This window comes from Otolemur garnettii, unplaced genomic scaffold, assembly GCF_000181295.1.
Source record: "Otolemur garnettii isolate 467f Iridium unplaced genomic scaffold, OtoGar3 scaffold00018, whole genome shotgun sequence".
NCBI classification, from domain to species: domain Eukaryota; kingdom Metazoa; phylum Chordata; class Mammalia; order Primates; family Galagidae; genus Otolemur; species Otolemur garnettii.
The window spans coordinates 16,293,357-16,313,785 of NW_003852413.1; the positions used below are offsets into that span (position 1 = coordinate 16,293,357).

General features: G+C 50.8%; 2 protein-coding genes across 4 annotated transcripts in view; both read right to left on the bottom strand.

The window, feature by feature from the left end:
* Positions 1–4,122, bottom strand: part of DCAF7 (DDB1 and CUL4 associated factor 7) — a 32,747-nt gene extending 28,625 nt beyond the window's left edge. The window contains exon 1 of the mRNA XM_003786209.3: positions 3,732–4,122. Coding sequence (XP_003786257.1) covers positions 3,732–3,869 — 138 coding nt within the window. The 5' untranslated portion in view covers positions 3,870–4,122. The remainder of the gene's footprint in view (positions 1–3,731) is intronic.
* A 3,655-nt stretch (positions 4,123–7,777) lies between these two features.
* The window catches only part of KCNH6 (potassium voltage-gated channel subfamily H member 6), a 21,842-nt gene continuing 9,190 nt past the window's right edge, over positions 7,778–20,429 (bottom strand). Inside the window, exons 5-14 of one of the 3 annotated variants that reach the window (XM_012802988.1) lie at positions 18,799–19,224; positions 16,673–16,827; positions 16,428–16,513; positions 15,243–15,442; positions 14,871–15,123; positions 11,721–11,914; positions 9,942–10,026; positions 9,247–9,409; positions 8,403–8,589; positions 7,778–8,056 (exon numbers count right to left, since the gene is read on the bottom strand). In XM_012802988.1, coding sequence (XP_012658442.1) covers positions 7,778–8,056; positions 8,403–8,589; positions 9,247–9,409; positions 9,942–10,026; positions 11,721–11,914; positions 14,871–15,123; positions 15,243–15,442; positions 16,428–16,513; positions 16,673–16,827; positions 18,799–19,224 — 2,028 coding nt within the window. Of the gene's footprint in view, positions 8,057–8,402; positions 8,590–9,246; positions 9,410–9,529; positions 9,638–9,941; positions 10,027–11,720; positions 11,915–14,870; positions 15,124–15,242; positions 15,443–16,427; positions 16,828–18,798; positions 19,225–20,429 lie in introns of all 3 variants that reach the window. The other 2 variants (XM_003786210.2, XM_012802987.1) reach the window with 2 other exon arrangements.

Below are 20,429 nucleotides of genomic sequence, written 5' to 3' on the forward strand. Positions count from 1 at the left end.
GTTGTTTGGCGGGTCCGGGCTGGGGATTCGAACCTGCCACCTTAGGTGTACGTGGCTGGCGCCTTAGCCGGTTGAGCTATAGGCGCCGAGCCATATCTTATTTTTTTTAAAGTGCCACGTCCACCTTGTTTGTTATAGTAAGTTCCTTAAAGGAAAAAAATCATGTATTCCTCTTTGCTGTAAACGGTGCTAGTAGAGAACATGAATGTGCGTCTGTGTCTATAATTTTTCAATAAGCTCCCAAGTTATTTAAATCAACATAGTACTCCAGTCCTTGGAACATTTTCCCACAATTGCTAATTCAGTTATAATCAGTTAATGCAATATTCTAGGAGTACAAAGCGGCTTTTTTTGGTCTTTTCCATTTGTCCTCCCTTCTGGCCTCTTCCTGACCAATTACTGCAGTGTCTGCAGATGCTTGAGGTCCTGCCTGTCAAACTTCAAGATGAATTCTGTAACAGCATCCCTTTGGCTCCTGGCTCAGGGCCTGATCAGAGAGCTCTGGCAAGGCCTCCGTGGTCAGACTGCCTACAGAGCACAGATTCATTCCTGTTCAAATCACAGCATCTCCAATAAGTCTGTGTGAACAGTTCGGGCAAAAAGTGATAAAGCAGCACCACTTCTATTCAGTGGCCCCAAGGGAGAATTAGTCTTCTCAGTGTCTGGAAAAAGGAGAAAGTTAAAAGCCAAAGAGTTTTATGTCTTAAATTCCCATGCTGACAGTCTTGCCAGGGACCAGTGCAAAACTACAATATTCTAAATACCTATCAAAAATACTGACACGTACTAAAACATGTTTTATTTTATTTATTTATTTATTTTTTTAGAGACAGAGTCTCACTTTATTGCCCTCGGTAGAGGGTCGTAGCGTCACAGCTCACAGCATCCTCCAACTCCTGGGCTTAGGTGACTTTCTTGCCTCAGCCTCCTGAGTAGCTGGGACTACAGGCACCCGCCAGAACACCCGGCTATTTTTTTGTCGCAGTTGGCCAGAGCCGGGTTCAAACCTGCCACCCTTGTTATATGGGGCCAGCGCCCTACCCACTGAGCCACAGGGACCGCCCAAAATGTGTTTTCTTTTTTGCTGCCTATCTTACCTCTGCTAACAAAGGCTATAGGTTTCCAAATAGGAAACTAGGCCTAAAACACACATATATTTGTTGAATTAGGGAGCAAATGAATGAGAATCCTGAAGGGCTACCATAAATACCATGAAATAAAAATATATGCCAGAGTCAAAATAATTATGTACCAAATATACACAGTAACTGTTTTCAAAACAGCAGAGGAATCAACACAGGCTAACCAAGTAAGCATTTATCTCATGTGTATTTCAGTACAAGATACCCAGACTCACTACCAGGATTCTTTAAAAAGGATGCGATATACCTACAGTCTCTTCAGAACCCCAGAAACATTCTCTAGATGCTAAATCTTACAGTACAAATAAGTAGTCAGTCAGTTAAATGTTAGGACAAAATAAATCCCAATCACCCTGCCAACTCTATTCAAAACCAACCCCAAATCATGCACCCAAGTGTAATAACAGAAACCCAAGAAACTGCTACTAAAAGAAGGGAAATACTACCACCTTCTTCTCCTAATAAAAGAAGGGAAATACTACCTACCTAAAACCACAGATATTGTCAAAACTCCAGAGAAATGCCAAACTCCTGCATCTAAGTTACTGAACTAGAACTAGAGAAAATAGCTTTAGCACATTATACTATGTGCAGTCTTAACTACAAGAAGCTGCTAGAACACCAAATGGGTTGGGCTGAAAGGGAATCAGCGCATTCTCCCCTCCTCCCCCCTTTAAATGGCAGGGAATGAAAAACAAATGACGGGCAACGAATATAATAACCTTTTAAAGTTATCTTTCTGACCACTGCATTGCCTACATCATGTTACTTAAGAGATATTTAACTGCTTATTTTGTTGATATTAGGGTTATTAGTTTGCATTTCACTACTAAGGCCATACTACCTATGTGCCTGGCACAAAAAAGAAAAAGGTGCTCTATATAGTTGCTAAATGAAAAGACAAATTTTGGGATACAGTTTCTGCAATGGAGGATTGCCACCAAGTACTTTACTAATATTCTACCAACAGCCCAACTGTGTGGCTGTGTATCCTCTCTGAGAAATGGGACCACTACAGTTTACCCAATGACCCTAGAAAAATTTGCAAGAAAAAAACATCAATTTGTATAACAACAAGCCCTTTGAAAGACATTATTTTACTTTTTAAATTTTTCACAAGTATCTTTAAGCACTAGCTCTTAATTTACTAACATAGTGTCCACATCAGGACCTTGAATTCCACTGCTAGTTCTACTGTCCACTATGAACCATAAGGAAGAAAGAAGCATCAGAGAAAAGGAAATAAAGCTATGTCCTACCCTGGCAATGGGTGGACATATAGATCAGTAGATACTGACAGGGATTTGTTTACAAATTGTTTGCATATGTGTAATGTCTGGGCAGTGAAAGTTTAATACTTTCATCAGTATCTCAAAGGGAACTCCCAAGAAATAAGATCCCCTATAGAGAAACAGGTGTGCTCCTGAAAACTGTAAACAAAGTTAAAAAGTTTAAATGTTTCTTGGAGTTTTTTGTTTGTTTTACCTTCATGTGTAAAACAGAACACCTTTCCTACAGCAAACTGCAGGCCAGAGATAATAAAACTGGCCTATCAACACTGCACAACTAGTCAATAGACCCCAGAAAGGACTCAACCTTAAACCACCTGGCATTTCACTCCCAGCATAAGGCCTGTCACAGAACATAGTTTTATTCTTAAGTCTGAAGTTCATGGCTTTAAGCAGGAGTACTGGCTTGAAATATCACTTAGTCAAACCTTTCAGTTACTCTGATCACTATCATTCACAACTTTTACTACTCCAAATGAATAAAAGGAAGAGATTAACAGATGAAGGAAAGACAAGTCTTCCCACTAATTTACTCAACAACTTTCAAAAATAAATTTATGCCAGTTTAAAAGCTTCCCCCTGCTACTAGTGCTTCTATGAAGGATTCTCAAACTAAGGGATGTCCAGCAAGTCTTACTACTAAAGATTAAAGACAGCATAAAGGAAGCCAAGAGAAGATAAGGCCAAGTGTCATCCTTCTCTATTCAGGAAACAATGGCGGAATCTTGCCACAGGCCAAGATTTCCAAAGAGATGCATATATACAAGCAATAGCAATCTGGCAGAAGGGCTGGGGATCCTGTAGTAGTACCTGGGAGTGGAAGCAGGGGGCGGGAAAGCCTGTGCAATTAATAGCTCTAGCAGAAATCTAGTGTGGCCAGGAGTACACGACCACCCATTGAAGCGCCAGCATTTTCCTTCACAGCCATCACGCCCTCTTCCCTCCCCCGCCCCCCAAAGAAGCAATGCGGCAGGAGTGGAGAGAACGGGAAGAATCACTGGCGTAGCTTTGCAGTGTAAGCCTGGTTTTGAAACCTGTTTCCACCACGAAACAGCTGTCTGACCAGGGCAAGTCACAAAACCGTGGCTCAGTTTCCCCATTACATTCCAAACCATAGAGAAATGCTGCCAAGATTAAGTAAGACTAGTGCGAAACCCTAAGCACAGGACCAGACAGAGGAACCGCTCCATGGCTCTAAGGCAAGTCCGCAGGAGGGTTCTGGGGTCTGGGCTCCGGCCCTAATAGGCGCTCCCGGGGCGCGCTCCCCGCCAGTTGGGTTCCGAGCCCCTGCCCGGCCCACCTTGTTGTTGTACTCCTCCACGAAGCTGCCCAGCGCCAAGCGAAAGCGCTTGTCGGGCCGCACACTCCAGTTCATGGCGTAGACGGTCCAGGGCGCTTCATACTTGTAGATCTCCTTCCGTTTGCCGTGCAGGGACATAGTGGCGGCGGGGCCGCAGTGCGGGCCGGGTCCACAGCGGGCTGCGGCGGGAGCAGCAGGAGTCAGGCGGGGAGCCGGGTCTGGGACCGCAGGGTCAGACGGGAGGCGGGGAGGGGGCGGGCAGGAACGGCCTACTCCGGAAGCGGGGCCGCGGCGACAAACAACGACGGCCGGGCCCGACCCCCAGCTTCAAACCAGGTTCAGCACCGACAACCACCACCTTCCGTTTGGGATGCGCTCCGCCCTCAGGAACGGAAGCCACGCGACCCTCTCAGCGGCACCGGCCGTTGGCTATCTGACACGTCTTTTCGAAACAGTTCTTTCTTCTCATTGGTTATTGTGGCCTTAGCGTCTGTCTCCTCCTCACTATTGGTGCAAATGTTTGTCACTCCAACTATTCTCCCCGCCCAACTTCGGGGGCGGGCAGATGCTTTCACAGCCCCAAAGGTCATTGGGTGCCCAAGATGTCAGTCAGAGAGATAACGGCTCAGTGCGGGTGTAAGGGGGCGTGGGTGGCCTAGATGCGAGCGTGCGAGGCGTCAGGCCTTGAAGTTCTAGGGCAAGTATCTGAGAGCAAAACCTTCCGTGTGATCTGCTTTTTCCAGCAGCCTCAGAGTAAAATTTAAATCCTCCCTTAATGGACAACCTACTGCATTTCGCGGCACTGAGACCCGCGGCCTCGTAACCTGGCTCATGCCAAACGGGAACCCCCTTCCCGACCTATGTTTCCAAAGGCCCCTTTCAACTCGGAGAGCTGCTCTTCCAGTGCCCCAGGGATAGGGTTTGGATGCACAGATGTGCCCATGGCCAGGCCAGCTCTAGTCAGGCCGTCGCTCGCTTTTCTTCAGATCTTAGAAACGTTCCCGAATTCCCGAGTAGGCTCCAACACCACCCGCTTGATTTTAAGTTAATGACATAATGATGTCGTTCCCATCATGTTCTTTCCCCGCTGCTGATCCCAAGGCAAACGCTAATCCAGCCCTAAATTTTATCGGTGCCCGTGAGTTTGAAACAGAGAAGAACCTGAGTCCAGGTAAAATCTTTATATAATTTAAGCGGCTTCTAATTCTGCACTTTTATCAAAATTGAAGGAAGTTTGTATTGTTGGGTGATAACACTATATATTATTTTTAATGATAAATGTGATTTTAATGGGCAACTCAATTCGTGTAATTGAAGGACAATTCCTCATATGTATAACAACCCCCTATTTGTCCTAGCCACCTATGTGAACAAGTTTTCTCTGCACTTGTTTTTTAAAAAGTAAAGAAAAATAGGCAAAAGTTGCTGAACCTTGTCTTATTCTAATAAAAAATAATAGTATTCATCCACAAACAATTGAGAATATCCTCTCTTTTATGAGTTACATTTCCAGAAAAATTTTAGTTTTTGTAAAGATTTGAATATATATTTATGTTGTTGGAACAACTGTACTAATAAATGTAATGTTTGAAGCCTATTAAAGTTACAAAAAATTGCTTTTAAAATTTCAATTTAGGCCAGGGATGGTCACACCTGTGGTCCCAGCATTTTAGGAAGCCAAGGAGGGAGAATCACTTGAGGTCAGGAGTTTGGGACCGACCTGGGCAACGTTGAGACTCTATTTCTACAAAAAAATTAAAAATTAGCCAGGCATGGTGGCACAGTCTATAGTCTTAGCTACTTGGGAGGCTCAGGCAGGAAGATTGCCTGAGCTCAGGAGTTCAAGGCTACAGTGAGCTATGGTCATGCCACTATACTGCAGCCTAGATAGCAGTCTAAAAACATAAAATTTCAATTTATATACATATTTGCCTTGCAAACATATAGGCACTGATAGGCAAGATATGCAAACATATCTTGCACTGATAGACTTTGAAGCATTAAAATAAATTACATGTAGCATAAAACTATGGGGGGAATAGATGGTAATTGTGGGAAGAGAAAAGAGAATGATGTAAAAAGAAAAAAAAGGGGAGGGGCTTCTTGGCCAAGTGTGCTGGCTCACACCTGTAATGCTAACACTCTGGGAGGCTGAGGCAGGAGGATTCCCTTCGGCCTGAGCAAGAGCAAGACCTCATCGTCTCTACTAAAAATAGAAAAATTAGTGGGCATTTATTGTGGTTGCCTGTAGTCCTACCTGCTCTCAGAGGCTGAGGCAGGAGGATCACTTGAACCCAGGAATTTCAGATTGCCATGAGCTAGGCTGACACTCTAGCCTGGGGCAACAGAGTGAGACTTTGTCTCAAAAAAAAAAAAGTTGCTTCTTTTGTTTTTAAAATTGATGATGGTAGCTTCTCAAATAACTATGTTACTGGGCTAGACATGAGTTAATACAAGTAAAGGATGAAATAGTTTTACAAATGTCAGTATTTACAGTGCATTTGACATTACATCCTTTGCAACTATTTAAGATTGTTAATGAAATATGTCAGATGTGGCTCGGCGCCTGTGGCTCAAGTGGCTAAGGCGCCAGCCACATACACCTAAAGTGGCGGGTTGGAATCCCCAGCCCGGGCCCGCCAAACAACAATGATGGCTGCAACCAAAAAAATGGCCAGGCGTTGTGGCGGGCGCCTGTAGTCCCAGCTACTTGGGAGGCTGAGGCAGGAGACTCGCTTGAGCCCAGGAGTTGGAGGTTGCTGTGAGCGTGATGCCATGGCACTCTACCCAGGGGGATAGCTTGAGGCTCCGTCCAAAAAAAAAAAGAAATATGTCAGATGTCAACTTAAAAATGTGAGGAGGCATATACATCTTCAAAATTCTTTTAGGGCATATTGGAGTTAAAAGGACTGAAGACCAGTGACCACGTATTTTTCAGATAATAGCCCTTTTCAGTAGCCCTTTTCAAGCCAGACCGTCTGGGTTGAAATTTTTGCTATGTGTTGGGCATGACTCTTTTTTTCCCTTAATTGAAGTATAATTTACACATAGAAGTACACATTTTCACAACTTAAATACACTCATGTAATCAGCACCTGTACAGGAAACAGCACCCCCAGAAGCCTCTTTCATGCTTTGAGTGTCTCTCTCTGAACCCACATGTCTAAAATGGAAATAATGTTGACCCCGGGGATTGTTGTCAGGATTAGATGAACTAATATCTGCAGTACAGTCCGCATGGTGCCCATAATGCAATATGATGGAAGTCCTGGCTGTTGTCACAATTTTCTGTGGCTACCAAACCTGAGCCTCTGCTTCCCTTCACCCCAGCCTGGCCAATAGTCCCAAGATCCAGGGACTTCTGAGCCCAGGGAAGCCACCTTCAGGTCCCCAATGTACTAGATACAGTGGAGGGTGAGTCCCCAGCTCCTTACAAGAAGGGCTTGGAGAAGGCCACAGCATAGTTGAGGACCTGATGTCCCTGAGATAAGACACACCTAGCCCAACATGAAATGTGCAGACTTTATTAGTTGCATGACACTCCACTGCCCTCAAGGGACCCAAATATCATCACAGAATCATCAGGGGTGGAGGAGATGAGGGCTGGGGCTCAGCCCTGATATGTCCACTATAGAGGATACATTCATCTCCAGCTGGGTTGGAGGACCTTGGCCAGAGGTCTGGCCAGCCCTCAGCCTTGGTGCTAAGCCACAAGGCAGTGGATGGTTCTGAGCTTGGTGATCATATGTGGCCCAGAGGAAGGCTCTCATGTAGACCAGAGACTTCTTTCTTTACTGACTCCTCCACTGTACGCTGCCTCCAAACCTAAAGCTCTCTGACCTTCCACCAGGTTTGCTGTCCAAATGGAGCCTCTGAGGAGGCTGAGAGAAGTCCTGAGCCTCTTCACCTTTGCCAGCCTGGGCTACCTGGGTCAGCAGTCTGTAGCTACTCTAGGAGAATGGCTTTCAGAGGCCCATCTTGGGAGCTATCTGCCTCCCCCACCTTCACTCCCCTCATGGTGTCTTTTATCTTGGGGTTCAGTGGCCTTAACTCCCTACAAATCCGGGATCTGAGCCATGTCTCTGGAACTCCAGCTGCTTGGGAATAGAGCCCAGGTGTTCAGGGAGGGAGGGGAAGCGGGGACTGCAGATGAGTCCCTGTACCTCCAAGGGATGCAGAGGTGAGGCCAGGGGTGACAAGAGTCCCTCAGGCTGCTCCTGTTCCAAGGATGCTGTCAGAGTTTTATCTGTTGCCATGACCAGGCGAGGCATTTTGGAAGAGTTCCTCTGCTTTGTCCTATACTTGTCCAAGTCCAAGGATGGGTTCTGGGAGAGAGGGGAAAGAGGGATGCACCAGTGTGCCAAGTCCCACAGACCTGACTGTGGGTTAATTCACCTTTACTTCTGGGATGGGAAGAGGCAAGAGCTGGACCTGAGCTTCCCACACCTTGGGGCCTGTCGCCCTTGCCCCAGCTGTAACGTCTGTGGTCACAATCTGGGCTCTGCCACCACCCTGTCCAGGTTGCCCTGTCATGACTCAAATCATAAAAGAAGACAACAGAGCCACAGCAGCTCTGGGCCTGCAGAGGGTCTCAGCCTGAGACCAAGTTAGGAGTGGAGAAGGCAGGCAGCTGCCTGCAGGCAAACTCTGGGGAATCTTCACTCCTCTCACCTGTGCAGGGGGCAGATGGCTCCGGGGCAACGTGGGCCCTGGACCCTGAGTCACTGAGGCCATAGGAAACAAGGCCAGATCAGTGACAGCAGGGACTGCAGGAATGTAGCTGGTATTGCCCTGGGGTATAGGCTGCTGAAGGAGCTGAAGGATGCGGCTGAGGTCTGAGGACACACGGGACTCCAGCCTGCCAGACAGAACACTATGGTCAGGTCCTGAGGATGCCTCGCAATTTTGGAGACTGAACTCTATTCCTGCCAAATGGAATGACAGCCTGGGGCCTGCCTGAAGCTATGTCCTGCTGGGATCTACAGCCCCTGTCCTGATTCCCCCTACTACATACATCCCTGACCCGATAACACCAGTGACCAGGCACCAAGCACACAACATTCAGTCCCCAAAATGCTTTGACATGGGTACTCTAATTACCTCCATTTATAAAGGTGTGAACTGATGCTCAGAGTGGTTAAGTAACTTGCCCACCCTCCTGCTGGTAATTTACAGAGCCACAATTTGGAGTCAGTACTATTTAGCTGTAGGCCTCCACTCTGCCATCTACAGGCCACACCCTCTTTCTGAGGGCCCTCAGAATTTGTTTCTACACAAAGTTGTTCCTTTCTCCAGGAGGCTTCCTTTGCACATCCCAGGGTTTTCTAGGGGAAGTGATCCAAGAAATTGTGCTGAGTGACGGGGATGGAAGACCTGCAGCTAAACGAACCCACCATTCTAAAACCCACCAGGCACTAGATGATGCCTCTGAGCCACCAGGAGGGGGCACCCGTGCCTAGCCTGCCACTGGGTCTGCCCTCTATAGCTGCCCAGCCCAGGCACACTGGGCACTCACCTGTTCATTTGGGCCTGGAGCTGCTCTAGCCTGGAGCCTAGCTCCCTAGACCAGCAATCTGGGTTTCCCTGAGAGTTTGGAGGGCTGCGCATGGCGGGCATTTGCTGCAGCAACTCAGGCCAGAGACCAGATGTATCTGAGATGCTCAGGGAAGGGGCTGCATCTGCAGGAGGGAAAGGGAAGCCATCTAGCTGGTTCCATGACCTGAACCTTCTCGGCAGAGCCCATGTCCTACCCCATACCTGCCCTGGGAACACTGGATGTGGGGAGCAGCTCTCCTTACCTGGGTAGCCTGGAGCATGAGGGCCTGCCACCATGGAGGTCTGGCTTCTAGGACCCAGGAGGCTACATCCCTGGGAAGGGAGCTGGGGCCCCAGCTTGGGGGGGGATCCTGGTAGAATGGGGACTTCAGTCTCTGGTCTCACTGCCCAGGGAGCTATAGCCCAATGGGTGCCCTGCTGCCCTGGTGTGAAATCCCAGACAGCAGCACATGAACCAGTGAGTTCTCACTCTGGCTCAGGGGACATAGGCCATCAGGGCTGGGAGACAGAAGGAGGGGGCAGAGGCTCCAGCCCTGGACCCTGGGAGGGAGCCCCCATCAATGCATCAAGGGGCTGGGTAGACAGGATGAGAAGGACATGAGACGGCACAGGAGACTGGGCAGAGCTGGTAGGGGAGGGGCTGGCTGTGCTCACCAGATTGATTGTTGCTGAGGAAGAAGCTTTGTGGGTCTTGGCTGCCTGGAGCCTGTCGGGGTGATGACTGGAGACCCCCGTCTGCCTTGTGGGGAACAAGAGTATCAAGTAACAGGAACCAAACCTGGGACAGGGCTTCTTGGTTCTTTTTTTCTTTTTTTTTTAATAAATGATCCCTTTTATTGTAAGTAATGCATGACACTGGCCTGGCTTTGCACTGCACACTCTCAGTCAAAATATAGTCAAATAACTGTGGCTGCAGGTTCTTCTGCACGATCCACAATTCAGACATAAACAGAGCTGGGCAGGCAGGGCAGGAGGGCAGCAGAGTGTGGACTATCCCCAGCCCTGGCCTCTCCATCAGGGCTGCCCAAGGCACACACCCCATGGGATGAGGAAATGATGGCATAGGGTCTCTTGGTTCTTGCCCAACTTCCCTCCCATGGCCCTGTCACAACTAGGTGAGAAAGTGGTGACAGATGGCTTAGGCACACCAGCAATGCTCTGGGCAGCTTCCTGCAGGTTCTTTCCCGGGAGGGAGGGCAGGCAGGTAGAGAGCATTGCCTGGGCAGCCATGGGGAGACCCCACAGAGGTCTAGGGAGAGGCTGCCTTAAGCAGCAAGATTTGGGGGGAAGCAGAAGAGCTGCTCTGCAGTGCTACTTTCTTGAGCACCCTGTGCCCCCTCCCCCAGTGTGGCCCAATGCAGTTTCCTTGGGGCAAATTCCCAATCCACTTGGGAGGTGCCTTCAGCAGCGTCCTTGGCTGTGAAACTTGAGGGTACTTGGGGTTGCAGATGACCCAGGCCATGGAGACTACATCCCTCCTGCTCTGTGTCTAGCCACTGGACACTCAGGCCACCTGATGGCCCCAGATATCTCCTGTGTATATCAGGAGGGAAGGAGAGGGACTGGGAAGGGGGAGAGCAGCAGAGAGGACAGTGGAGGGAGGGATGTCCCTCCAGAAGCTGGGCACAACCTGGGCCCGCAAAGCCATCCTCCTGAGGCTGAGGAGAAGGGCAACAGGAAAGGGAGGAACTGAGGTGCAGTGTCCCCTGCCAGGCATACCCTCCCCCTCCTTCCCATCAGCTGACTCCAGGCCCCTCCTCCATGAAGCTCCTTCTGGTCACTTCCAGGCTCTGTCCTGGCTGTCCCTCTCCTTGGCAAACTTGGACTCCACGAAATTTGTTCTCTTCTGCATACCCTTGTGATTTAGGTTATTTTTCTGTGTGGCTCTTTCTTTTTACTGAGCTGTTATAATCTCCTCCACTGAGCGATAAACTCTAGAGGGCAGACAGCTTTATCACCTCTTTATAGCTCCTGTGCCTGTCTCTGTGAGCCCACTGGATGGCAGATACCCTCCTTTTCAGCTTGGTACATATGATGTGGTGGGAAAAGCCTGGGCTTTGGCATCAAACAAACTTGAATTCATATTTTGTCTCTGCCATTTACTACCGGTATGACTTCGGTCAATTTATTTATCCTCTCTGGCCCTCAGTTTTCTCCTCTGGAAAATCGGGATAATAACACCAATTGCAAAGAGAGGACTAAATGTTAGCATGTACAAGAAGCCCCACCCCCAGCACATAGTCAGTGCTTCAGTAAATGGTAGCTCCCCTCGTATCGGCCATGGTGAGTAGAGAAGAAATTATGGCCAAGGGTGAAAGATGGGGTTGAAAGGAAGGGCAGTGGTCAGATGGGCTCAGCTGGCTGCCTGGGAATTACCTGTTACCAGCTGGCTAAGAGCCGCCACCCACCCTGGCCCACGTGGCCCAGACTCACGTCCCGCAGGTTGAAAGTGACTTCCAGCTTACTCCAGAAGCTGTCCGCAAAGGCAGGGTACATGTCCAGCACCTCCAGCAGGTCTGCCCGCTGGATCTTGTGCAGGTCGCAATAGGTCAGGGCCCGCACATCTGCACTAGACTTGCCGGGCCGGGCATGGAGGCTGACGGGCTCCCCAAAGATGTCATTCTTCCCTGCCAGCCAGAGGGGCGGTGAGCCCTTTAGATCTGGTTCCCTTAAGAGCAGCCTCTCTGAGGGTCCCTTGACTATGACCTCCTCCCACCTCAGGGATCCTGCTGGGCTAGGGCCTGATGCTCAAGATCAAGCTGTTGGGACAGGGCTAGATGTGCAGGCTGTGGGGTAGAGGAGAAGGGAATGTGCCCTTCTCTGTCCTCTGAGTACCACAGACATCTGTTCAGAGCCACCCAACCTAGCACATGGGTCCTCTCATTGTCTACAGGCCTCTCAGGAGCCAGCCACCATTGATATGCTCGTCCTCTTGTCCATGCTTTTTGGCTCTGTGCCCACTTCCACCCAGGGGACAGTAGGCAGAAAGGGGCACTAACATCTCCCTGCTCAGCCTCCCCCCACTCTCTTTGGCCTGCCAGGACTATAAAGTAGGGTGCAAGGAACCTAGGGCCAGCAGCACCCAGCTCCCTCAGTGCAGGGCCCGAGGCTTCTGTTTGTCTTCTCATTCTCCACTGTAGGGCCAGGCAACCAGTGTGCTCCTGGCAAGGGAGCCCAGGAAAGTCACTCCCTCTCTCTGTACCCCCAGAGTCTTCATCTCTAAAATGGGTGTAACCATATCCGTCTTACCTACCCCACTGGGCTGTTCAGAGAAGCACATGAGGTGATGCTTGAGAAAATGCCTCCAAAATCAGGTGGCACCAGACAAGGTCAATGCAAGACATTGGGAGGGATGGATGCCACAAGATAGACATAGGATGATACTCAGGCTATGTAACAAGGACATTGGACCCTCCTGGTGCCAGTTGCTATGCTGGCCACAAGATATAAATGTGAATAAGTTGCTGTCCCGCCACAAAGAGCCTCCCAAATCCTGGCAAGACAGGCATCTAACACAACCAACAAGTTTACAGAATGGTCTAGAGCCTTAGAATCAAGAGCTATGGGGCCGTGGAGGAGGGAGGGGCTCCTTCTACAAGAGGCAGCTGGGGAAAGAAAGAAAGGGTCTACAGAGGAAGTGAAATGGGTGCTGTGTTGAGAGAATCAAGGACCAGGCTCCAGGAGAAAGCAATCTGGGCAAAAGGGACAGCACGTGGTCAGCACTGCATGGTCAGGGCCAAGGGGCAGAGAGCCCAGGGCCAGGGGTGCCATGGGCCATGACTGCTTTGATTCCTACTCCCCAAAGGACAGTCCAGCCCTCTCAGCCTGATGATACTGTACAAGGGATGGTTTAGCACAGACAGGAGAGGGACAGAGGGAGGCCAGGACAAGCCAGGACACTCAAGAGAACAGGATCAAAGATCATTCACAGAAGAAGAGACTGAAAAGTCTAGAGAGAAAAGGGACTCACCAGGGTCACACATGCAACTCTGAAGCTTGAAACATGGGCAACGTTTTAATGTGATGGTTTTCCAGTAGATGAAAGATTATGGTCTAATATCTATTTCTACTCAGGACAAAATGAAAGGATTTCATGTCTCCAGCTGAAACTTAAATTGGACTAGCTTCTTAATTATTAATAATAATTATTATCTCTCCCATGTGGATGGTACTTCTAAGGAAGGCTGGGAGTGAGGGCAGGTCTCAGAGGAGTCTGCGCTTGCCCAGCCTTGGAGGATGACTGACATCTGCCATATGGAGGCACAAGGTAGGGCACTCCCCTCAGAATGGTGGCACGTGCAAAGGCACAGAGGTGCCAGGAGACTGGCAGACCTAGAGAATCATAGATAGTTTGAATGGCTAGAGCATAAAACACGGAGGGAGGACTTAGAGTGGCCAGATTGGGAGAACTGCGCATGCCACATATGGGCCAGGGGTAGCCATGGAAGGATCTTGAGCAAAACAAGCTCAAGGATGTGTATTTCAGGTCACTGGTAAAAGGTAGAAGTAGATGATCTACATGGGAGTAAATCAGACACAGGAAAGGAGCTCCCAATACCTGTCCAGGAAGGACACAAGGAAGGCTGGACCAACACAGTGATAGGAGTCAGGTGTGGGCTGGAGACATATCGCTGGGGGTCACAGAGAGGGCTCTGTGACTGGCTCCTGGGCAGTGGGGCAGGGAAGAAGAAGGATGCTCCCTTGGTTGACTATGGCCTGGGAGTGGCTGGGGGGTTCCTAGTGATGGAGACACCAATGGAGTTGCTTTTGAGGATAAGTGATGATTTCAGATTGGGATATGTTGAGTTTGGTCTGCCTACGGACATAGGGATGGTCATGCCCAGGAAGGAATGGAATATTTCAGTCTAAGCAGAGAGTGGGGCAGGACAGAGCTCTGGGGAGGATGTGGAGTGAAGAGAAGAGGGCACCAGCAGGCCAGAGGCAGAGAAGCCGGCATTGGGGCTGAAGGGGGACATGTCCCAAGGGGCTGGAGAAGAGCCAGGTCACAAAGAAAGGCAAGGCTGAAATTGGAGCTGGACACACAAGTGGAGATGAAGATACAGAGCAGGCAAGGAAGACAAGATTCCAGGAGTCTCTGTGGTACTCAGAGAGGTAAACTGGTTTACCCAAGGTCACACAGCAGGTAAGAGGCAACTCTGTTCCCTGTTCAGTGCTCATATCCTTCCCTCAAAGTGTCCAGCTATGCCTGCACTTGCACTGGAGGACAATGGGGTACCCAGGCTAGCCCCCCTCCACCTGAGGCAGACCCTTGGCCTGTCACCCTGAATTCCCCAAGAGGGGAAGAAGGTTTTGGAAGGAGCCTGAGCAGCCTCCTCTATCAGACACTCAGCCCTGGAACCCCGGTTTGGTCACTGACTAGCATGACCCCTCTGTGCCTCAACTTCAGGTTTTAAAAACTCTGTGAGCTGGATATAAAGCTCTCTGCTGCACATGCTCAGCATGTGGCTGGCCACTAAAAGGTGCCACAAACTCCCATTAGGAAGAGGGTGGCCTGGGGATGGCTTCTCCAGTCTCCCTTCACCCCATTCCCCAAAAAGGCCTGGTCCACCCTGCCTGACCCACCTAGAATGGCTACGACCATGTCATCGCGTAGGATCTCAATGGAGCCGCGGGAGATGAAGTAGAGCGTGGAGAGCACATCGCCAAGGTGGACCAGCGTGTCCCCTGGCGGCGCGTGTGTGGTCTTGAACTTGACGGCCAGTGCGCGGAGGCACCCTTTGCTGGCACCGTGGAAGGCCGGGCAGTGCTGCAGTAGCGCGCGGTGCAGGTGCAGGCAGATGTCAGCCTGCAGACACTCGGGGAAGCCCTTCAGCACCTGCGAGGCGGGCGCTGAGTCCAGCGGGGCACGCCTGGGGCTGGGGAAGCGGGTGGGGAGGGTTGTCCGTGGGACCTTGGCCTCCCCCAGGGGTATCAGTCAGAGCCGTGGGGGCTCACCGCGTTCATGTCGATGCCATTGGTGTAGGACCAGGCGTGCTGGAAGTACTCCTCCAGGCGCTGGCGCAGAGGATTGGGGATCTGGTGGAAGCGTATGAACTCCTTGACGCGCAGCATCTGTGTGTGGTAGCGCGCGGTGCCCGAGTACAGGCGCTGGATGATGGCAGACACGTTGCCGAAGATGCTGGCATACATGAGCGCTGGGGGGTGGGGGTGGGGGCAAGGGCAACAGTGAGCTGCTGACATCCTGTCAGGGCCTACTTCAGGCTTCCCTCTCCCCAGGAGCCCTCTGACCAGGGACAAATCACAAGTGCCCAGGACAGTGCCAGGGCACATGGGGAACAAAGGCCCTTGGGCTTCCTGCCCTCTTCCCTCTGCCCTGGCATCTTCCCTGGCCCAGAGACCAAACTCCTACAAAGAAGAATAACTAGGGCAATGGCTGTTTTTAAGTTCGGATTTGTTTTATCCTTCAAGTTGTAAAAATATATTAAAGGGAAAACTCTCGATGTTTTGTTTTCACCCATTTTTTTTCCTTGTTTTTGTTTTTCTGGGCTTTCACATCTCTAAATACTCAGAACATGACAACTTAATCTATGTGTAAAATTCCACCTGCCTCCTGTGTTCCTGAAACAGGTGTCTTGGGCAGCAGGCAGTTCAGTGCAGGGACTCTGAGCTGGCCACCTGGGTTGGAACTGGGTGGCACACTCCCTAGCTGGTGCCCTCTGGCAAGTTAGGACCTTGGTTCTCTCTCTGTAAACTGGGCTTACAGGCAAATGAGATGTGGGCCTTTGCAGTGCATTTAAAGGAATGCCTGGCAGAGTCAGCTTCATGGACTTGCTACCTCTGCAGTCACAGGGGGCCCTGTGCTAAGAGCCCTGCATTTGATTAAATACCGTGGTGTCACCATCTCAAAATTCTTAATAATTTTTCAACAAAGGGCCCTATGTTTTCATTTTTCACCAAGACCTGCATATGATGTAGCTGGTCTTGGTGCCTGGCAGATGTCAAGGCCTGTGTGGGTATTGAGTTCTGTGTCTAATCGGTGTGCATGTATGCAAAAATTCATTGTGCTGCACACTTAGGATCAGCATGCTGCATGAATTGTTACCATGTGCTATGTTGTATCTCATCGCCAAACTAAAAACAGAATTCCAGGGGTAAGACCATGGCATGAGTCCCACTCACAGCCGATGAGCATGACGCAGATGGAGAAGACCTTCTCAGAGTTGGTGTTGGGTGAGACATTGCCGAAGCCCACGCTGGTGAGACTGCTGAAGGTGAAGTAGAGGGCCGTGACATACTTGTCCTGCACCGAGGGGCCTGAGGCTGGGTCGCTGCCATTGTAGCGCTTGCCAAGCTGCACACCCAGGCTGTCCAACCAGCCGATCTTGGGTTCCAAGTAGGGCCGTTCCACATTGCCGATGGCATACCAGATGCAGGCCAGCCAGTGCGCAATGAGGGCAAAGGTGCACATGAGCAGGAAGAGCACAGCTGCCCCGTACTCGGAGTAGCGGTCCAGTTTTCGGGCCACACGCACCAGCCTCAGCAGCCGTGCTGTCTTCAACAGCCCGATCAGGGTCGTGGTCTGCAGCAGGAGGGAGAGGGCCACAGAGCAGGAGGTCAGCCCTTGAAAGTATATGCTCAGGCTCGGCGCCTATAGCTCAACCAGCTAAGGCGCCAGCCACGTACACCTAAGGTGGCGGGTTCGAATCCCCAGCCCGGACCCGCCAAACAACAATGATGGCTGCAACCAAAAAATAGCCGGGCGTTGTGGCGGGCGCCTGTGGTCCCAGCTACTTGGGAGGCAGAGGCAGGAGACTCGCTTGAGCCCAGGAGTTGGAGGTTGCTGTGAGCGGGATGCCATGGCACTCTACCAAGGGGGACAGCTTGAGGCTCTGTCTCAAAAAAAAAAAAAAAAAAAAAAAAAGAAAGTATATGCTCAAAGGCCAGGCACGGTGGCTCACGCCTGTAATCCCAGCACTCTGGGAGGCTGAGGCAGGTGGATTGCCTGAGCTCACAAGTTGGAGACCAGCCTGAGCCAGAGGGAGACCCTCGTCTCTAAAAATAGCCAGGCATTGTGGCAGGTGCTTGTAGTCCCAGCTACACAGGAGGCTGAGGCAAGAGAATGGCTTGAGTCCAAGAGTTTGAGGCTGCTGTGAGCTATGACACCATGGTACTTTACCAAGAGCAACAAAATGAGACTCTGTCTCAAAAAAAAAAAAAAGAAAAGAAAAGAAAGAAAAGAAAAAGAAAGTGTATGCTCAAGCCCTCACTTGTTCACTCATGATCACTAGTCTTTGAACACATACTTATGGAGAACCTGCTTTGGGCCAGGCACTTGGTGGGGGGGGGGGGCATAGTGTGAGACCTAAAGGAACTCAGCCTAAAGCTCAAATCAGTGTTCTGGTTGCTAGGACAGAAGTTCAGCGTGAGCACAGAGGTAAGGGAGGGTAAGAACACAGGGGCAGGTTAGGGGAGGCTTCATAGACAAGGTGACATATGGGTGGAGTCTCGAGAGAGGAGGCTGGTCTCCAGGCAGACAGGAGGGAGAGAGAAAGGGCACTCCCAGCACAGGGGACGACAGGAGCAGAGGCGTGGAGCTGAGTGGCATGGTCCTCGCGGGAAACCAAGTTTGGCACTGCACAGACTAGGAGATGGCAAAGCAGCAAGAAAATGCCTGGGCAGGGGAGGGTTAGACAGGGGCTGCTCCTGTGGGCCTTAGAGTCCATAATGTGCTTGGCTTTTATTCTGTAGGCCTTGGGGAGCCATTGAATGTTCTGAGGAGGAGTGGCAAGCTCAGGTATGTGATCTGAACTCCCTGTGGCTACTGTGTGGAGGGGCGGGACGCTGGAGGGTGGGTCTGGGGCAGGAGTGATTAAGAAGGACATTCAGTGTCCAGAATGGGGGCAGGGGGAAAGGACTTGGGAATGGATTTGCTGGGATTGCTAGAGTAGGGGAGCCCTGCTAGACACCTTCTGCTGACATGCTGGGGTGATTGGAGGGAGGTGAGTGGAACACAGAAGGCAGAGTTAATCTAAGGGGAAACTGACCCTCAGAAGATGGGGCAAAAGGAAACAAATGGGACTAGACACTGTGAGAAGGGCATGACAGTGCTCTCACATCACATGAGGGAAGCAGAATGGGCACAGTGGAGGGGCTGGTGGGTTAGAAGGGGCCAGGCTGCCTTGGGGGAGTAGCCTATAGATTCTCTTTATCACTCCAGGGTGAGTGCAGTTTGGAAGTCCGCTGGCATTACAGGAGTGCCTCTGCCCACAGGGGGCAGAATCTTGGGGCAGAGAAGGGCCTGCTGGCAGCCTGCTCCTCTCACCAGGGCCTGCTCAGAGGGAGGGGGCAGAGGGATGGCACCTGGGCCCAAGGCACAGCCTCAGTTCATCCTTCTCTGAGCTGGGAGGTGACAAATGTCTCCCTTTCCCCCTCTACTCACTCTGGCAAAGATGAATACCAGAGATTCTGCACCCAGCACTGTGAGGCAGGGAGGCCTTGGGCTAGAGCCCGAGGGATAGCCATGGCTGCTGGCCATCCGGAGTCTGCTCACCTCATCGGAGCCAGTGCGGAAGATGAGCAGGTCGAAGGGGATAGCAGCCACCATGTCAATGAGGAACCAGCCCTTGAAGTAGTGGACAGCAATGCGGCGGGGGTGGCTGACCACCTCATCGTTGGTGTTAACATAGGTGGTGCGGAAGTTGATGACAATGTCCACGACGAACATGATGTCCACGATGAGGTCCACCATGGTGAGTGGACTGCAGGTGTAGCCGCAGGCCCCACGCTGTGATTCGTCCTGATCACTGAGCAGGAAGGCAGCCGAGTAGGGCGTGAAGACGGCCGTGTAGATGACGAGCAGCAGGATGAGCCAGTCCCACACGGCCTTGAAGGGGCTGTAGTGCAGGATGGTCCAGCGGTGGATGCGCGGTGCCTGCAGCTTGTACTCGGGTAGCACATCTGCACCCAGGGACAGGACCTGTAGGCCACAGGTGGTCAGTGAGGGTCACTGCTGGTGAGATAGGTCTGGGGAGTGAGGCCCAGGCAGGGAACAGGTCTGGGGGTAGAGGATGAGGGAAAGCCAGGGTTGGGGAACATGGGGAGCATGAGGGGACAGACACGTTGGGGAGAAGTGCAGAGGGAGGAGGTGAGAGGTGGGAGGAAGGATGCAGTTCTGTCCCACAGTGACCCAGGTTTGAAGCTCACATGCTAGCTCAGAAACATCCTAACATAGGTAGAGAGGGCAGAGGAGAGACCAGGGCCATCAGGGAGCATGTTCCAGGGAAGAACCCAGATTGAGGGGTTAGTGGGTGGGCTAATCCTCTGTGATGGGCTTGGGGGGCCTCCTGTGGTTGGGGTTCCTCATAAGAACAGATCACCCTAGAATAGCCCCTGGGAAGCCTGGACCAGTGAGGGTCCTCCCTGGGGCCAACTATCAGAACTTTCCATGGAAAGAATCAAATTTAGAGGGAAGTAGACCCTCTGGATCCTCGACAGGTCCTGGGCACCAAGGAGCCCAGACTAGTCCCCACATGACCAAGTTTTGAATGATTACGTTCAAAAGACCTTCTTCTGATTTGCACCTCTCACTCCTGCCTCCAAGACTGTGGCCAACATTGGATCACCAGGGCCCAGCCCAGCATGCTCAAGCTCTGTCCAGATGCCCAACCCGAGCCACAGCTGGACCATTGCACTATGAAGGGTATGGGTCTTGAAGCTGGACATCCAAGGTTGAATTGCAAGTCCAACATTTGCTATATGTGTGACCTGGGGGAAGTTCTGTAACCTCTGTGACCCCTATCTGCAAAGTGGAACAACAAAAGATAATACTGGGACTAAATGAGGTGCCTCTATTTGCACACAGATGGCATGTGCCACCGACATGGTCATTCTTCTTCCACCCTGGTTCCTTCATCCTGCATCAGGCTCTGGATGGATGTTAATTGACATCAGACGCAACTCAAACAAGTACAGAGCCTGAGAGGTGTCCCCTGCTCCCCCTGCCCCAACAGATGAGGTCGGGTGAATGGTTCTGGCTTAAGAAAATCCATAATACAAGGTTTTGACTTTGCAACCACATCAATTAGCAGACAGGATCGCAGTAAGGAAGATCCATCAAAGGCTTGGCCATATATCATCTCCCCAGGAAGCCCTCCTGATTCCATATAAATTTAGCCTCTTTTT